The 13,795-nt window shown below is 34.5% G+C and overlaps 1 protein-coding gene across 2 annotated transcripts; it reads right to left on the reverse strand.

Annotated features, from left to right (window-relative positions):
• Positions 1-277: 277 nt before the first annotated feature.
• LOC145582196 (haloacid dehalogenase-like hydrolase domain-containing protein At2g33255) lies at positions 278-12,988 on the reverse strand. 2 transcript variants are annotated; one of them, XM_081639199.1, is made up of 5 exons: positions 12,522-12,983; positions 8,175-8,217; positions 6,187-6,247; positions 4,798-4,932; positions 289-875 (listed from the first exon to the last, which is right to left on the reverse strand). In XM_081639199.1, exons 1-5 carry the CDS (start codon positions 12,871-12,873, stop codon positions 711-713), a joined length of 756 nt encoding a protein of 251 aa, XP_081495325.1. In that variant the 5' UTR covers positions 12,874-12,983; the 3' UTR covers positions 289-710. The 2 variants fall into 2 exon arrangements, with proteins under 2 accessions (XP_081495326.1, XP_081495325.1); XM_081639200.1 differs by lacking the exon at positions 4,798-4,932 and having other exon boundaries at positions 278-875; positions 12,522-12,988.
• Between the last annotated feature and the right edge of the window lie 807 nt (positions 12,989-13,795).

Raw genomic sequence — 13,795 nt, forward strand, 5'->3', positions numbered from 1 at the left:
AAAATGCAATAGCTTAGAGAATCTTAAAAAGCATTGCATCAATGACACTTTCTTGAGATCTCTGGTGTCAGGGATCAACCACAGCATTCCCATGTAGAAAAATGGGGCTTTTTACACTGAAATTGTCATCAGATTTTTTTTTTTTTTTTTTTTTTTGAAAAAGAAATGCAGTTATTGGGTGCTCTTGTTATAGTGTAACTACAAACTAATATATCTCAATCACACGAAAACAGAGACTAAAATTTAAGAGATACCAAAGGCAAATGAAGTTTTAGAACTAGAAAAACTAGATAAATATTTTTCATGTTTGAGCTCCTTTGTCATTCTGAATGTCATCAATATGATATACACAAATTAAGCTGCCAACATAACTAAAAATCCAGGAGGGATGTCCTGCAGCAGCAAATCTAATGTCACACAAAGTACAATATTAGAAAATTTCTCAATTTTTTGCCCAAATATGAAAGCACACATATTTAGCAATCTAGACAAGACAGAAAATATGTTCTTAGTACGGAGTATCATATTCAATGAAGAAATGCCAAGTTTGAATGCGGCAATATTCTTCTATTTCAATCATAAATCACTTCGTAAACTTTTCTTTTACTTGCCAAGATATTGAAGATGCTCATGTGAGAACCTTCAAACCGCTTAAGCACAGAGCTTGAGTAATTTAGCTGCTAAATTACTCAACATAGGGCACAAGTCCATTATGGTCTCAAGTCAAAATGTGTTTCCAGCAATGACTGAACTTCTGTGAGAGAAGAAACCTTAAAATCTGGTTTGTGGTCAACTGAAGCAAACTCAGGAGAGTCATACCTCCCAGTTTCATCAAGCAAGCATGTGTATGCTCCTGCTCTTTTCCCACAAGCTACCTGTCAGAAAATGAAATTGAAAGAAATATTTTAACACACACACAAAGTAGGTAAGTTGGTTCTTTTCTCTCTTTATGGGAATTATCCATGACGACACTTGAAGTTTTGCATAATCTCAATATATACTTCATACTATGAAATCATCCTAGTACCTTTAGGTTAGTGTTTCAATCCTGAAGAGCATTAATGGAGATTACAAAGTGAAGAGATCAGCGTTGCTCTATCTGCACTCCTCTCCATGCCTCTCTTTTCATCTGGAGATTATTGGACTCAGTTATTGTCCTCATCAACCCAAGTTTGCCTTAGCAAAAAAATGTGCTGAACCTACTGCTTAACATTGAATACTTGATACTCCCTTCTAATTACCACAACCATAGCATATTGCTGGCCACCATCACTGTTCACTGGGCCTCAATTTCTTTGAAAGAAACTATGTTGTGATCAGTATTCGATTTTCCTTATCCTGTTCAGGTTTTCCCTCACCAGGATGCTTTTTCAGAGAGTTTGCCGGATATTTGATAAACTCTCCTACACTAGAGGATTGATTTTGACAACAATTTCAGACAAAGGGTTGAAAAGAAGGCTTTGTTCTAGAATATATACAAATTTTTCCTTGTGATCTTTGTGTTGAAAACTTTGAAGTGGACTCGGTGAAATTTTTTATACATGTCGTCCATCTTGTTGCTTCTTCTTTTAGAGGGAAAGAGATGAAGAGAAAACGAAGAAAGAATGATTTGGGGAGAGGGGTTGATGGAGGAAAAGCAATGAAGGAAGACGGGAAAGCGGGAAAGAAGAGAGAAAAGGTGAAGAGAACCTTAAGTTACCATAGAAGACCCTAAAATATGACGGCAAAAAGAGAAGGCTAAATCTGTGAGAACTAGTTAATGGAGCAGTGTTATGCCTTAGAAAGCAAATTCACTCTGCTTAAACAACCTTTATTCCGTACACATGCTTCTCCTTCAGCTTATTTTCCACACATTCAAGTACAGCATTACTCATACTTTCAGAAGCTATGTTACATGGAAGCAGCAAAATTGCTTCCATACCCAGGTTGATACGACCCGACAAGGACCCGAGTATATAATATATTCTGGATACGACATCTGGTCGTTGGGTATGGTGATGTTATCGAAGAAGAAGGGATAAGATTTTGTGATTATTTTTCTTCGGGTTCTTCGTTATTCTCACTTTCTTCCTCTATTATTTCTACTAATCTTTTATTATAACTTATGTAAGTCCCAACTAGCTAAGACTTACATGAGTTTGTGATTAGCTTTCTTACATTCATTAGCATAATGGCCTAATTCTCCGTAAGATCAACACATGCATGTTCTCTTTTTCTCAAGGTAATATGTTACTACCTATTGTGCTTATAGTACTTCTTTCTTCCTATAGGTTTCTCCTCTTAGTCTATTAAATTTATTTTTCTTGTAATAATTCTTATTGTAATCTTTTTCTTTCGCATCCATAATTACATAGAAAATCCTAACAAGTGAGGGCATTTGTTGAATTCCTGCTACTTCTCTGCATTTCTTTTCAATCCATTATCTTAGGAAAACAACTCTATTGCCTACGGCATCCCTAGCTATGTATGTTTCCCTTTGATTTTTTTCACTAATTTCTTCATTAATAGAGCTTGGTAATTTATCACAAACAAATTCCAAGGTTTGGTTCGTTAACTAATTTTACAATAATATATCTCAAACTCCATAATGCTCTGTTTGGATACAAGAATTTCATTTGAAATTCTAAAATTGGGTTAATTCTAGTGTTTGGATGAGTTGGAATTTGAAATCTGAATTTAGCCCAAATTCTAAAACAATTAAGAAAACTTCATAAAACTAAGAATTTGAAATAATAAGTCAAACCATGTCATTTGGAATTCCAAACCTAACCCAGCCCCAAACACTTATCGTATATGCTTGATCCCAGTTCATCCCTTTCATCAAAATCCTTTCCTTCATAATGATAATAATATTTATGCTCGTCAAACACTTATTGTATCATCATCAACTTCCTTTCTCTCTCCTCGATTAAGAAATTTCTATCCTTTCCTCCACCACCTTCCCCTTAAATGACGGCGGCTTCGACGACAGGTTAATGAAATCGTCAGATCCTATGTATAGCAGTTGGGTTTGGGGCTACAAAATCTCAAGTCTGGATATGATTAAGATCTTTGGAATTGATGGTGATGAAGGTTATTGTTTCGGACCTTTTGGTTATTGAAAAATTGAGGATTTTTGTACACTGATTATAAGTTAAATTAATTAATTTGTAATTAAAATTCCAAAGTATTGCCAAACATCATGGATACTTTGAAATTCTAGATTTAAAATTAGGGTTTCCTAAACAAGTAATTTGGAATTGAAAGCAAGGATTTCAATTTCAAGAATTGAAATATAGAATTTGAAATGAAATTAATGTTTCCAAACACTACCTAATGTAATTCTCAACATATTTCATATTACAGTGATAGATAACTTAATTTTCTTTGATAAATATAGTTTTCAAACCTATAAATTATAGCTTGATGTGTTGACATAATTGTCTAAACATTCTAGTAGGAGACCCACTAGCTCTTAATGCTGTTATAACTTTGTCGTCTACCCCATCATACCAATCTTTTACGCAATCATAAAAACTATGCTCCATATAGTTGAAGAAATTTCCTGAAATCTATTCAGCGTTTAAGTTTAGTATAATATTCATACTCTTTTTCTAGTTATTAAAGACTTCTCGTCTATCACTTATACCATCTAGTTTGAGTTTACTCCCTCCGTATAAAATCAATTGCTTCACTTCTCCGGACAGCCGGACACAATTCTTTAGGAGGAATAATACAAAGTATTATTTTATTATTGAAGTGGGATTAATTGAAGAATAAAAAAAATCTGAAAAAGCAAAAATTGGGTATAAGTGGGGGATGAGTAAGAATATAAAAATATTAAATTATGATATCAGGGGACATAAAAGAAAATTGGGCAATAATTTAAATATGGCCGTAAAAAGAAAGTAAAACAATTAATTAAATACAAAGGGAGTATAACTAGTTTAACTAATTGGTTCAAGAGCTACTTCTTGGTAAGGTATAAGATTTGGCATGACTATGACACTTCCCTGGTATGTATCTTGGTCGTGTGCAACTTCCTTCTCCTTGATACCAAGGTCTATAAATGACATAATTTACATTATTACTTTCAAATTTTATTATTATCCATCACCAGTTTTCCTAATTTATTATCAATTTTTTGCTGTATAATTTCAATATGTAGAAACTCTAGACCATCTAGTTTCATTGATCCTAATTTTTGATATAAATTTTCTTCTAAAGAATTATAGTTACTTCCTTCTATTTCATCATCAAAAGCAACCCATTTTTCTGAAATTATTTTCTTAATCTAATATACGAGTATATCAAATAAAGTTTGTAACTCTTTGTAGCAGTTAGGTTCATCTTTAAGTTCATTGTCGATCTTTTGTTCAACAGTTAACTTTTTAGGAAGTGCTAAAAAGAAATTTTTTACTCGTAAAGTTTTGGAAAGGATATTTGTATCTACTCTGTATAAGGGATTATCTTTACTTGGACTTCAAATTTATGTTTCTTGTTCGTACCAACCTAATATAATATTTACCGGAATACCAATTTAAAGTGTTCCTCCTAGGATGGTATTTAAATCTTTCGGGTTGGTATAAAAAAAATGTTTCGCTGGTACAAAAATTTTCTATACGGATATGGTGTGGACTGTGTACATTATTCTCCTCTATACTACCCAAATAAAGCTGCAATAATATCATCTTAAAATCCTATTTCATTCCACCTCCCAACTATTGAATGTTTTAATCACATAACACCCCACGGGATGTTTTGATGAAGAAAGAACTAACCAATTTCAGTAGAGTATGAGAATAATAATTCACTCACATCATCTTTGAGGCTATCACCAATCATAATCACTTCATTTGGTTGAACTTCCCAGTTCGAACATATATGTAATAGGGGAGCTGGATCAGGTTTGCAGGGGAGGAATTCCCTGCTCACTGCAGGGGAAAATGTAATCTGCAGAAATTAATATGAAAGTCAAATATATAACATTATAACATCAATCCAACTTTGTCAAGGTGATTATCACAAAGCATAATTAAAATCAACCTTAAACTAAAGACATAAAAAATTATTGAAGAGAAACCCATATGTTCAAGAAGACAAAACCAAGGTCATGCTGATAAACCCTTATCCGTGACTAGAATTGGGTATATTTGGCAAATTTTCAAAGTTATATCAACCTCCCTCCCACAGTCCCACTCAACCCCCCCCCCCCCCCCACAAACACACTGAGAAATTCAATGCTCCCATTACCCACCAGCCTGATACACAAATCCTGCAGTTTTCATTGAGTTGGTTTACTTAACTGAACAAAGTTACAAAATTCAGTAAGCTAAAGAACCTAGTTCTTGAAAAAAATAACAATGACATCTGTTTAGCTTTTTTCCACAAATACTGACAGGTCAAGTACGTGTTAAATTGACAAAGTGCAATAAGACAGTGCAATTGCACAAGACAATAAGCAAGATACCTAAAGCTCTGTCCACAACAATCCACAATGAAATTTCACTTCTATCCAAAAAGGAAAAAAAAAAAAAAAAAAAAAAGGCAACTTGATGTAGGTTTGACAGATACCCATGGACATGTTAGACTGGATGATTAGATTTAACAAAAAAAGTATATGTTGGGTGAACCAGAATAGTCATGCAACTATGCCAGACAACCAAGAAATGCCATAAAGTCCAAAATACCACCGTGGTGCTCCCTTAAAAATATAGGACTTCCAAAACTTAGTTCTCTTTTTTTAAAAAAACAAAAGAAATTTCAGTCTCAAGATTCCAAAGAAATCCAATGGAAGGTCTGCATCATATGGACCAAAGACTTTGTAAATAAGATCAAGAAGTGTCAAAATAACTTCAACATTCCAACTTGAAAGATCAAATGCAAAGCAGTTTATATAAAAACAGGTTCATCTTTTTACCACTGATGCACAAGACTGACAAGTGACAAAAAGCTCACTGAGTTAAAAAAACGGCTTAAACTTTTTGCAGATTATTAGAAAGTAGAATGGCAATTTTCCAGCATTATATCTGACCTACTACATCTTGTGCATTAGCTTTCTTCTACCATAACCTGAATAATAACTATTATTCGCAAATTGCCAGAAAATACGTCGCATAATAGCAGGGATTTGTGACCCCGAAACAACAAAAAGAAACTAACAATACCTGATCCATGTACCTAATATCACACCTAAAAGGCGCTTACCCCGAACCTTTGATGAAATATGTCAACTGAAGGCTTGACATTCCGAGTAATAAGTCCTCTCCTATGAAATGAATATCACACATGGACTCAGAGCATGCAGGGGAAGGTCAAATAAGATTTACATTTCACACTATTCAGAGTAAAGAAAAACTCAGGAAACTCAAGGAATGGAATTTGAATATCTTTTGAAGGAAATATAAATTACTAACAAAACAGTTGTCTTCGTATTTACATTTGGTCATATTACCAACACTAGAATCCATTATTAAAGCAAGCCAAAGATTTGCTTTAATTACATAACTAAACCATACAAGATCCCTTCATGTCACCTTGTTAACATTCATCATATAATATAATGGAAAAATTATCTGAAACTACCCTTAAATAAGCTATTTTGTCAGCAACTACCCTCTAAAAACTACCCCTAAATGTTAAAAGGTTGAGTGGAACTACCCATTTGTGTTTTCCGGAAACAAAATCCGACAAGTGGGGCCTATTTCTTTTTTTCCCTCTAAAAATTTACCATGAAATGCCAAAGTTGCCTCTATTTCATTAAACCCCCCTCCCCCAAATGACCTTCTTTCTCTTCATTTAATCTCCCTCCTATCTCTCACCTTTCTCTTTTTCTGGCCCACAAGAATCCCACTAATTCTTCAATACCATTGGCATCCTCTCTCTCTCTCTCTCTCTCTCTCTCTCTCTCTCTCTCTCTCTCTCTCTCTCTCTCTCTCTCTCTCCATTCTTACTAAATTATATTTGCTACGCATTTATTTTGTTACACCCATTTTTTATATTTCTTTTGTTCAATCATTAAATATCAATCTCACAATCTAGGTTTAGTTTCATACTATCATCAATTTCATTGCCAGCGTAGTCAATTAAGGATTCTTTGAAGAAAAAAGAAATAGACTTTTTTGAATTGTCGGGTATTTCGAAGCATATGAACAATGCAGTGAGATATTATTGTAAATTAGAATTTTTTAAGTAGATTTTATTGTGAAATTTGTTTAAATATGAGTTGTTCATAACTGGACATGCTGCAATTGAAAAAATTCAAAAACTTATTAAGCCATAAACAATGTATCATAACCGTAACTTGCAAGCCTCAATTTTTATTTCAAGTAAAAACCCTAATTTTGTAATTATTAAGCCATAAACAATATACTCATAACCCTAAGTTGGGCAATTACAATTAAAAAAACACCACAAATTCCCTCTATTTCATAAAACCCTAATTTTTATTTCAACTAAAAATTGAAATCAAAAATTAAACATCAATTTATAAGCTAACGTTCCTATTATTTAATACTCCAATTGCTTTCTACTTCTACAAGCACAAATCTAAAATCTTTAATTTTTGGTTGTGTCTTTGTAAAGAGAAGGAATATAACAGGGTGGGTAGTTACATACAAGGGTTAGCGTAAATTTTTGGTTCTTATCGACAATTTTTCCTACTCCCTCCATTTCGTAATTATCACAACATTTTCCTTTTTCATCTGTTTCGTAATAATTATATCATATCCTTATTTGGTAAGGACCCATACTATTTTATTATTTCTCTCTCCTACCAACCCCATTTACATAAACTCTTAAATAAGGCACAAGAACATCACTTTTCCATAAGCCCATAATCACTATATGAGTCAACATGAAACCTATATCTTAAAATCCTAGTCTTCTAATTGTTCAAAGTCAAGATAATTAATTCAGAACTCAAAGAATTATTTGCAATAAAAACAAAATTCATTCAATAGAAAACATAAAGATTAAAGGAAGGGACTTGTCTACCAATAATCAAGTCACAAAAAAAAAAAAAAAAAAAAAAAGCTTTGAATATGCAACACATTTGAAAGGGACATGATTGGGAAAACCTCATGATAATAAGCCCAAAGAAAAGCTATACACACCACTTGCTCCCACAAAGTATTAAAAAAATCAAATAACAATTTCGTGAACAGAATAAGGAGATAAAAGCAAGGTGGATTTACCTTAATTTCTTTGAGTCGAGTAAACCACAAAGTTGTGCCGCACCTACACTCACACTTAATACTAGTCAGAATTTAAACTTTATATAGCTCTATAGAATCAAAACCACATCTAAACTACGGTAAGTTTAGCAACATAAAATGTTTCAATTAGGTAGAATTGGGGTTGGAGATCCATTAACAAGGTCACACATGAAATTTCCAAGCAAAATTACACAAAAATGATTATTTTTTCCATTACCTATGTAAGACCTCATACTAAAAGAGAATTGGGGTTAGAAATCCATTTTACCATGGCCAAACATGAATATACAGCGCAAAATTACAGAAAAATGACTATTACAGAGTATTTCCATTACCTCAATGAAGGACCTTATACTAATAGAGTCACCAGCTATCTATAAGATAAGAGACAAACACAATCTCTACCCAGCCTATTTGCCAGCTTTGTTCTCAGTTATTACACGGTTAAACCTACTGTGACTATTAGAATATTGCAAAAAGAAAATCTGTCTTGTTGCATGGGAATTAGTATGCTGTCAAAGAACACATGCAGCCCCAACACATGGATTATGAATACGAAAAAGTACATGTCCACTGCAAGTTCTACAGGTATACACCAGTCAGATCTCAGATCGATCAATGTAATATTTGCTTCACTCGGCTTTAAAATGGAGACAACTTTTGGCAGTACAAGCCATGCAAGATTTCCATTGGTACTGGCCAAGCATTTGATGATTGATGCAATAAAATACAAGTTATACAACCATGAATGCAAGAAGGCAGAAAGGCTTGATGTCCTTCACCCATTCTCCTGGATCTTTTCCTCCCATCAACACACGATACTTATCATCAACTCAAGTTATCATTATTTTTTTTTTTGTTTTGATAAGAAGAAAAAAAATAACTTCGTATAAAACTGCACAAACCAAATTAAGTTCATAAAGAAGACAAGGTGTCTTCAAAACTGACTGAAAATCAAAACCACAAATTAGCTAAATTCCTCTGTAAGTCCAATGGAGCAATTTGCGAAAGCCCCAACCGCCTTAGCCCACAAAGAAGCTGATAAAGCTACTTTATCCCACAATGGAAAGGCGTGCTATTATTACTTACCAAAATAATAGCACGCCTTTCCTAATCAGTTCTAGATTTGCTCATGGATCACTTAACTATCCAGTCTCATAAACTCTTCAAGAACCATTATTTCTTTAGTTCTTGGTTCCAACCTCTGTAATTTTTCTACTACAAACTCACCATCAGAAGATGCAGCCCAATGAACATCAGTAGGAACAGCAATGGTTTATTTACACACAGAATTTTTTAAAGCTATTCATCAGAAAATATCTTATTAATGCATGCACCATCAGAAGGTGCACTTATTAATGCATCTTTCCTGTCTTAGATAACAAGATTAGAAAAGTGTTTTACTCTTGTTAGATAATGGGTAATTAATTAATTGTTATAGTGTAATAGACTAATCTTAGGAGGGGTAATTTGGGAAGTTTAATATTATTAGGTTTATAGCCCTAGCTTTAGTATAAATAGATAGAGGGGGGAAGGGTAAAGGTAGGCATAAATTGGGTTAATGGAAATAGAGAGTTGCAACCTCAAGTTGCTAATAGGAGAGTTGTAAGCTAAACCTACTACCTTTGTAAGCATTCAGCCATTATCAATCAAATTATAAAGCTTTTTATCTTTATTAATCCATAGTTATCATGCAATATTTACAAACAACAAATCAGTCTATAACTTATACGCAGATCATCAAAGTTGTAAGATTATCAAATATTAATTTCCTAAGTGCTATTAAAAGATAATGTCATTAGGTAAAATTATATCGTATAGTTGTTTTATTACAGCATACTTCAAAAGGAAGCGTTGAGCATTTGATGCCAGTGGGATTAGCACAAGTCACTGTCAAAACTCTGCTGCATGGGCCATGTGGGAACCACTTAACACTAGCTATTTTTTTTGACTAGTCCAAAGCAGGTGCACAGAGTTCCAGAATGATATTTGAGAAAAGAATCAGGATTAAGATGTGCAGCAGTGCAATTTATCAGTAGCAGATAGGTTCGGCAAGATGAACAATGTGCATAAAAAAATTATGCAAGATCCCAATAAGTTTTAATCCATTCACCCATTGGACTCCCCAGCTCAGTACTGACACTACAGCATAAAACATATGCACATATATTCTCCCTGCATAATGTTATCACAGAGTGTGCTACACACTAATAGTACTCTCAGATATGAATTGTATATCCACCATTAAGAGGCTAAGACTATAACACATGCTTACGCTTGTTCACTAAATTTTTTGCTTTCTCACACAATTGATTCCCACAGAAGATACAAAATGGCCTGAGCAGGCTTTCTGAAACTGTAGTGAGTTAGGATTCATCACAGATAGAACAGAGAGCATGTTCTCTAGACTTTTAAACGTAGACAAGAGATTTGACACATAAACAGCTTTAAAAAATAGCAACCAGCTCATGATTTAGTTATCCAATTATGGACTCAACTAAATATTTAAAGCTTAAAAATATACTATCAACCAAATTGTCGCATTGGGATAATAACATCCTATGGCTAAAACTCAGCACTGGTACTAGGTACATATCAAATAGTCAGACTTAGCTACATTGCGAGAAAAATGCATGTAATTGGTCCAGAATGTGTCAGTGTCAATATTTTGACACAAATAATTAAGGTGTGTAATGAATAATCCCAATAACACAGACAAGTACGTCCCTATAACAAGGAAACAACAAAAAAAGAAGGATCCTTCAAACCATTAGTCCATCATAAATTCATAATAACCTCCTCAATTAAATCATACTCCCTCCGTCCATATTGTTTTTCCCATTTTCCTTTTCAAGTCATCGCTTATTGTTAGCCCCATTCTTTCAATTAAAATTTTATGCAAGATCCAAGAAGTTGTAATCTATTCACCCATTGGACTCCCCGGTTCAGCAATGTACAGATGAACTACACTAAGAACATACTTCCTCCGTTTTCATTTACTTGCAACACATTATTTAACACGCACTTTAAAGAAGTTATTAAACTAGGCAAATTGACATATTAATTGAATAATTTTACCATCGATAAGAAGATAGTGTTAAGTAGTTATGTTTTAAAACTTTAAAAAGTACTCCCTTTGCCCCTTAAAGTTTGCTCCACTTTCCTTTTGGGTTGTTCCCTTAAGTTTGCTTCATTCCATAAATGGCTATAGGGACCATTACCATACTCTCACAAACAATTTTTTTGGTCCCGCCTATTTTCTATCTCACAACTTCAATCGACCTAAACTTAATAAAGTGAAATTTTGCCTTTGGGGGAAGAAAAAATAAGGGACAAAGGGAGTATAGCTTACGCCGTTTGATTACCATATCTAATCACTTCTTCAACTAGCATGCCAAAAGGTGTGTTGCAAGTATCAAAAAACAGAGGAATACATGAGTACAAACTCTCTTGGTTACATAATGATGTTATCAAAGAGTCTGATACACCCTAGTATGAACTGTAGGTCCATCCCTAAAACATGCTTAACCATCTAAATTATTACTTTATATCACACAATCGATCCTCACATCAAAACAACCTAAGCAAGCTTCTGTAAGGGACTATAAACAAGATGAGTCAGTTTTCGTCACAGATTGAACAGAGAGTGAATCCTCAGGAATTCAAACTCAGATGACACTATGACAGAAGGCAGGTGAAACCTACATACAGCTTTAAAATGTAGCAACTAGCTCAATAGTCCAACAATGTTCTCGTCTAAATTTTGACAGCTTTAGCATAACGTCAACCAAACTCTCACATTAGAAGGAGACCATCTATGTTATTCAGATTCAATAATGGTATGCCCAAAGTCAGAGGCTATATTATGGGGAAAAAAATCCACATAATTGGTCCATATGAAGCATCAAATGCCCATACCCCAATCAAAGTGTCAACAATTCGACCCGGGTACTTGATGTAACATGAAGAATCTAGGCAACACACGTGCAAACTACACCATAATAAAAGTGAACCATCAGCTATATTACCTCCGTTTTATTGTGTTCTACTCCGTGTGGCGGAGTATGTGCTAAAACAGATTACATTGAAATTATAATAATGGTAAATATTAGAACAAATAAAGAAGAGACATTAATTCGTTAAAGAAGTCATATTCTACCACCAACACCCCAATAATTATTAGTTATAATAACACATTATTAAAACCAGCAATACATTATAAAAAATAATCTCCAGTTTATTCATATAAAATGCCAAGAATTATCATCAAACAGTATACTCAAAATTTATGAAATTCATAAAAACAAAATTAAAAACCAGACTAACCGGGCATAATCTGGAGACGATCAAGACCTTGGCGCTCGAAATCGGCGATAATCTCATAAGCTTTCTGCTGTTGAACAGGATTCCAAGTCTGAATATGATGCAAAATATCAATTCCAGAAGGATTCTGTGATTTCATTGAATTGTACTGTTCTTCACCCAAAACAGCTTTGTACATTGCCGGAAAATCTATGACTGGGACAGTGAGAGTGCCATCCATGTCAAACACCACGCCTCTTAACCTGGCTTTTGAGTTTCCGGTGGTGGCGACGACGGTGGTGCCGGCGGGAGATACGGCGGGGCGCGACATTAGTGGACGGGAAAAGATTGGAGGGCGGGGTAATGACCGGAGCATAATATAAGGAGGAGAGAGGGTGGGAGTAGGGGAAAAGTGGCACTTTACAAGCTTTTTATCATCCACCAGTGACCCAACTATAATGTTTCTTTCTATTTTCTATTTGATTAGAGAGTGGAAGCAAGTACTTACATGAAGTGGCCTTTTCAGATTAAGCGGTAAGTATAAGAAGCTGAAAAAGAATATTCAAGATAAATTACGGTAAATACAAGTTTATCTCTAGGAGAAACCGATTTTGTTTATCTTGAAGGAGTTATGTCTTCGATAAGTGCAATTACTAGATATATCAAGGATCACTATTATAGAGATAATAAGTTCGTTCTTTTGGGTCGTCATTATCTGTTGCTAGACTATGATCAATGATCTTTGGGCTAGTCAAATAGTCCAAACCCCGCTAGAATGGATACTATGAGGTCACACACAAGGGTATTGGGTTAAGCAAGTTAGAGACCTATTTATGGGCCTCATGAGCAATTAACTAATCATGAAATGGATTGGGCTAACATAGTTAGATTGAAAATTAGGTTTTGGCTTTTGACATGGGCTCTTATTTAGAGATGAGATCTATAAATAAGATTCATGCCTAGGGTTGCTTGCAAGCAGTCATAATTCACACAGTGTATTTTGACATCAAGGCAACCAATCCCAAAAACCCTAATTCCTCTCTCTATCTCACGGCTATCTCTCTCCTCCCCTCTCCCGTACGGCCAGCCACCCTTGGTGGCGCGTGTGGTGGTTCGTGGTGGTTCATGGTGGTTCGTTGCTCGCTTTTCTCCATAAAAGGTCAATTGAAGGGTTCAATTGCGACTAACTAGCATTAGTGGAGGTCTTAATCTGTGCCTGTGGACTAAGTAGAGGAATCACACTTGAGGTTCTTTATCTCCCTTGTTCTTGTTCGATCGCACGTGGAATCACGCTTCAA

The sequence above is a fragment of the Chenopodium album genome, chromosome 15 (genome assembly GCF_948465745.1).
Source record: "Chenopodium album chromosome 15, dcCheAlbu1.1, whole genome shotgun sequence".
NCBI lineage: Eukaryota > Viridiplantae > Streptophyta > Magnoliopsida > Caryophyllales > Amaranthaceae > Chenopodium > Chenopodium album.

What these genes read in the sequence shown, in the direction of transcription:
- LOC145582196 (XM_081639199.1), bottom strand. Translation starts at nt 12,873, where the DNA reads ATGCTCCGGTCATTACCCCGCCCTCCAATCTTTTCCCGTCCACTAATG. An exon ending in TCGTCTCCAGATTATGCCCG is followed by an intron (nt 8,218 to 12,521) that starts GTTAGTCTGGTT and finishes GTGTGAGTGTAG; the next exon opens with GTGCGGCACAACTTTGTGGT. An exon ending in TATTTCATCAAAGGTTCGGG is followed by an intron (nt 4,933 to 6,186) that starts GTAAGCGCCTTT and finishes TAATTTCTGCAG; the next exon opens with ATTACATTTTCCCCTGCAGT.